The sequence below is a fragment of the Carcharodon carcharias genome, chromosome 1 (assembly GCF_017639515.1).
Source record: "Carcharodon carcharias isolate sCarCar2 chromosome 1, sCarCar2.pri, whole genome shotgun sequence".
In the NCBI taxonomy this organism is placed as follows: Eukaryota; Metazoa; Chordata; class Chondrichthyes; order Lamniformes; family Lamnidae; genus Carcharodon; species Carcharodon carcharias.
In genome coordinates, this window is record NC_054467.1 from 226127512 (window position 1) to 226133511 (window position 6000).

At 43.8% G+C, this 6000-nt stretch overlaps 1 protein-coding gene across 1 annotated transcript in view; it reads left to right on the forward strand.

The window, feature by feature from the left end:
- loxhd1a (lipoxygenase homology PLAT domains 1a) overlaps window positions 1-5685 on the forward strand; it is a 287997-nt gene extending 282312 nt beyond the window's left edge. The window contains exons 44-46 of the mRNA XM_041183529.1: window positions 662-800; window positions 4245-4406; window positions 5205-5685. Of these exons, the coding sequence (XP_041039463.1) occupies window positions 662-800; window positions 4245-4406; window positions 5205-5685 (782 nt within the window). The remainder of the gene's footprint in view (window positions 1-661; window positions 801-4244; window positions 4407-5204) is intronic.
- Window positions 5686-6000: the final 315 nt, after the last annotated feature.

Here is a 6000-nt window from a genome sequence, read left to right on the forward strand (position 1 = left end):
ACCTGTGAAGCCTGGTGCTGATGACTGCGTGTGATGACCGAAGCAAGGTAGGCAAGCAAACCTTGAAGTCCCAAGTGCAGTCTGCCAGGTGCACGTCACTTATGTGCTATTGTAAAACACGTCAGTGTGTTTTCTCACCGATGCGGGCAGACAATCCAGCGAGGGGGGTGACGGGGGGAGCGATTCCAGCAGTGTGTGGGGGGGGGTGTTCATGGGGAGGGTGCCTAATAATGATATGCTGAGGTTCCTGACGTCTGATGGCGGAGAACGCAGCCCACCACTAGCTGGCTGAGTGGACGACCATGAACTGCTTTCACATCGTTGTAAAACCAATTGCGCCATATTGTCCACTCACACCACTGAACACATCCAACACTGCCAGGCACAGAAAATCCCGGCCATTGTCTTTTCAGTTCTAAAACTGTGGTTTCTACAGAGGTGTCGTACTACTGACTACATTGCTATTGCAGTTATCATTCTGATTGATTTCACAAGGAAACCTCCTGTAACTTTCCAGTGCAGCAGAACTGCCTCCTAGCTAATAATGCAAGCACGTGCAGTTTTGGAGAAGTCACAGGCATTAGCTGGCTGGCTGCTGAGAGGGATGTTCTGTTATTAACTGAACATTACGCATCAGGTAATTTTCTTCTTCTCTTGATAGGCTATGAAATCCTCACTGTGACTGGTGATGGGGACGATGCTGAGACCAAGGAAAATGTCTGGGTTATGTTTGAAGGGAAGAAAGGAAAATCCAAAGAATTCTTACTGGAAAACTCCTCCAAGAAAAAAAGGTTCCTCAGGTAGACTTACCAATACTTTAAGGCAATAGTAATTATGGAGACAGTGGCTGCATTGCTGATCATCTTCCAAAATTCTATAGATTCTGCAGATTGGAAGGTAACAAATGTCACCCCACTATTTAAGAAGGGAGGGAGAGAGAAAACAGGGAACTTTAGATGTGTTACTTTTACATCAGTCATAGGGAACATGCTAGAATCTATTCTAAATGATATAGTAACTGGACACTTGGATAATCATGGGCCAGGGTTTTGCCCTTGCCAGGTAGGCTCGGTGGGGGCGAGAGGAGCGGTCAGGAAGCCGAATACCGCCCGCTATCGGGCCATGACAGCGATTTCACGCCGGCGGGCCAATTAAGGCCCACCCAGCATGAAATGCATGCTGCAGCGCTGCTTGTGTGGGTGCAGAGCTGCCTCAGGGAGCTGAAGGTTTAGAAATTAAAAATAAAGAATTTTAGAATGTTAAAAAACATGTTTGCTCATGTGACTCTGTCAATGTCCTTTAGGGAAGGAAATCTGCCATCCTTGCCCAGTCTGGCCTACATGTGACTCCAAACCCACAGCAATGTGTTTGGCTCTTAACTGCTCTCTGAAATGGCCTAGCAAGCCACTCAGTTCAAGGGCAATTAGGATGGGCAACAAATGCTGGACTTGCCAGTGACACCCACGTCCCATGAAAAAACAAAAAAAAGACCCCTTTATTCCTACTCTGCTTTCTCAATGTCATCAATGGAATTTAAACATTTTAATTTAATTTTTATTTGTTGTTGGAGACCTCATCCCGCCCGTGGATGAGGTTTCCTAAAAAACCCAAAGGCCGCTTGTCCTTTTCACCTGCCCACCAACCATAAGGTTGGACAGGAAGTGAAAAATTGAACTTAGTTATTCCTGTAAAGGCTTTAATAGGCCCTTTAATTGTCGGCGGACCTCTGCCATCTCCTGCGTGTGCCCGCTGACTGAAATATGGCGAGTGCGTTAATGATCTTGGGACGCTCGCCCGACGTTATCATACGTCATTTTATGTTCGTTCAGGTCCCTTCTGACACGATGTTGGCGCAATTTTGTGCTCCCTTGATTGCTTCTGAATCCCTGACTACGCTCCCCATTGTGAACACCAACTCCAGCACCTTGCTGAAGTCTAAATTTGTTTCTGACAACAACTTTTTGTGAATTGCATCTTCATTAATCCCACATACTAATCGGTCTCTTAACACATTGTTAATCATCATCCCAGAACTCACAGTGCTCTGACAGTTGTTTTAAAGCTGTTACATAGCAAGCGACTGTCTCTCCAGGGGCATGACACCTCAAATTAAATTTAAAACGCTGCGTTGTTACTGAGGGTACCGGCTAAAAGTGGCTTTTCACAAGATTTACCAACTCATCAAAGCTCTTGGAATCTGGGGCGTTGGGTACGATTAGGCTACGAATTAGGCCGTATGTTTTACTGCCACATGTCAATAAGAGGATCGCTCGCCTCTTCTTCTCCCCCTGATATGTCATTGGCCAAAAAGAATATAATGTGACCAGTCATCAGTGGCCTGATCAAATGGTTCGAGCCATATCTTGCAAAGCAATTGTAAGTACAGCCTTCATTATAGTCGTTGAAGTTATCTCTCTCCACTATGCCACAATTTGATACAGCCAAAGTGTGGCATAGTGAAGGGAGATAACTTCAATGATTATGATGAAAGCTGTACTTACAATCGCTTTGCAAGATATGGCTGATTTACTTCTGTTGAATAACTGCAGCTTTCTTTGGTGTCATCAACTGGTCATGTTTATCCTTGTCGCCAGTTGTTATGTTCCTTCTATCGGGTCGCTTTGCTCAGCAAACACAGTCGCACGCCTATCTACTGGTGAGTGAGTTGGTAAACAAGATACTGCAGACGCAGAGAGCAATGTAAGATGAAGCACATGCTGTTTATTAACACAAGACACAGAGCATTAACACATGTGTGCTTCATAAACCAGACCCTATTCTAAGCTACTGATTAACATTGAAGCCCGCCCTACACAGCAATTGGGTACTTCAGCCACATGGTCAATCTGCTCACATTCTCTTAAAGGTGTATTGCACCTCAGATTACCACAATGGCAGATGGAAAATAATGTAGGAAAATGTAAGGTTATCCACTTTGGTAGGAGGAACAGACATATAGATTATTTTTTTAAATGGTAAGATATTAGAAATTGTAGATGTACAAAGGGTGTCCTTGTCAATAAGTCACCGAAGGCTAACATGCAGGTGCAGCAGGCAGTTAGGAAGACTAATAGTATGTTGGCCTTTATTGCATGAGAATTTGGAGTAGTGAAGTCTTGTTTTAATTCTATAGAAGCTTGGTTAGACCATACCTGGAGTACTGTGTGCAGTTTTGGTCCCCTTACCTTTGGAAGGGTATTATTGCTATAGAGGGAATGCAGCAAAGGTTCACCAGACTTGTTCCTGGAATGGTGGGACTGTCCTATGAAGAGAGATTGGGGAAACTGCGCCTGTATTCTCTAGAGTTTAGAAGAATGAGAGGTGATCTCATTGAAATACTTAAAGAGATAGACAGGATAGATGCAGGTAAGATGTTTCCCCTGATTGGGGAGTCTAGAACCAGAGGATATAATTTCAAAATCAGGGGAAGCCACTTAGGACTGAGATGAGGAGAAAATTTTTTACTCAGGGTTGTGAATCATTGGAATTCTCTGCCCCAGAGGGCTGTGGAAGCTCAGTCATTGAATATGTTTAAAGTGGAGATTGACAGATTTCCAAATACCAAAGATATAAAGGGATATGGGGATATTGTGGGGAAAAATTGGATGATCAGCCATGATCTTACTGAATGGTGGAGCGGGCTCTATAGGGTGAATGACCTACTCCTGCTCCTATGTTCCTATAATTACAGCAGGGAATTTAGAGAAAATCTATGTGTAGCCCATAGCATAGGAGACAACCAGGGCTGAAAAGAATAGGAGAAAAGAGAAGACAAGTTCAGAAACTAACTCCTAAGTGGACAGAAGGCTGGAATTTTAATAAGCTGTTAATTGTAGGGGTGGGGGAACAGGGAGCTTTAAAAAATGCCTCAGTGTCGAGCTCCCGGGCAAACACACTAGAGTAGGAGACCATGAGGTTACAGGGAGAAGGATAAGAGTAGGGTGGCTCCTATGGAGCTTAGTAGGAACCAAAAGGTAAAGTCCAATGAAGAAAATGACTCTAATGGTAACTCTGGAGTGTATTTGAGGCCCTTTTCCATAGGAAAATCTTAGAATTGATTTAGAATTGAAGAAGATGGACTCGAAACGTTAACTCTGTTTTTCTCTCTCCACAGATACTGCCAGACCTGCTGAGCTTTTCCCAGTGTTTTCTGTTTTTATTTCAGATTCCAGCATCTGCAATATTTTGCTTTTATTTTAGAATTGATTGTTTGCATTAAGCAGTTGCATATCCTTTATGTTTAGAGGGTCGAAGGACAAATTTGAATTTTCTTCAAAGAATGTTGGTGATATAGCAACAATCTGTGTAGGTCACTGTCCGCGAGATGGAAGGAAATTTGCCTCGAAAAATGCTGCAGAATGGCATGTTAAGGAGATTATTGTCACAGAAAAGGAGCTTGGTAACAAGTAAGTATTACCTAATTGTGAAGTAGGACATCGAATCTAAAAGATGACCATTGTGGAGGAATTTAACCTCTAGTAAGTCCTTGCAGCTCTGGAACCTACATCCTCTGGGACAGACATGGCCCCCTGCTACTTCCTGTGATGGTCCAAAGTTCAATTAACTTGTCGATTCTTAAACCAGGCACAAAACTGACCACAGGGGATTGACTCTAGTTACAAGGGTCCTTCAGGTTGAAACTGCTCCTTCATGGAGTCTATTGTGTGATTCTCTATTTAAAAGGTTTGATGTGAGACTGAAAGCTCTCCACCACCTTCTCAAAGGCAACTAGGGATGGGAAATAAATGCTGGCCCAGCCAGCAAAGCCCACATCCCGTTAATGATTTTTTTTAAAAACTAGCCCTTGAAAGTGCAATCCACTTTCTTTAGCCACCATTTACATCGTTTCTCCAGGGTTTCTGCCAAAGTTAAGGCAGAAGATTGGGAGAACCACCTTGGAAATTCCAGGTGTCCATCCTTAAGAGGGATCTGATGTGGAGACTCCTTTTCCAGAAGGGTTCGTGTGGCAGATATTTCAGAAGGGTGACTGGAAAGTGTAACTCCTTTTTCAGAAAGAGATCCTGATGGTGAGACGCCATCATCAAAAACCAGAATCACAGAATCGCTTTCTCTATTGTTATGACTTTTGACAGTGAGTGGCTGCTTTTAAGAGGATTTTCTGTTTTAAGAGGATGCCACTGTAGTGATGTCAGCCCAGGATCATTGCGAAGCCATCTAAACATTGCATGCTTTTTATTTTTCAGGTACGTGTTCCAATGTAATGCAAAAATAAAGCTGAGTCAGAAAAGAGTTGAATTCAAGGCCTTTGAGTGTACAAAAATCATGGAGAGCTTTGCCAGCAAAGTACGTAGCTTAGTGCCTGTCAAATATGAGATCATCGTCATTACTGGAGATGTGAAAGGTGCTGGAACCGATGCCAATGTATCCATCACCATTTATGGAACTAATGGTGACTCAGGCAGCCGCAGGCTGAAGCACAAATTCCGGAATCTGTTTGAGCGGGGCAACACAAACCGCTTCATCCTCGAAATGTTGGATCTAGGAGAGTTGAGCAAGGTGAAAATTGAGCATGACAACAGCAATGCAAATGCTGGCTGGATGCTGGAGCGCGTTGAGATCACCAACACTGCCACTGGAGTGACCACTATCTTCCCATGTGGCAAATGGCTGGATAAGAAGAAGGGAGATGGGCAGATATTTAGAGAACTATACCCAAAATATTAACTTGTGTCAAGAGCATTCTTCCTTTTTCAATGTTTTCCCTTCCTCTTCTGAAGGTGCTGATTCTTGCTGTGACATGGTTCCACAGCCACCTTACCCTAGTGGTATCTTTTTACTCATGACCTTTGACAGAGTGCCAGCAGACTTTCCAACAATAGTGGGCATCAGAGCCGAGCCCAAGCTCACTCCTGCCCAATGTCCTACCCCTGCTCAAGTGGGGTTGCAACTGTAACTCAAGTATGGAAAGCTCATAATTGTGCACATGATAACATGAAGCACCGGTGACAGGGCCTTGTCATCTCAGGGGGAATGTGCACC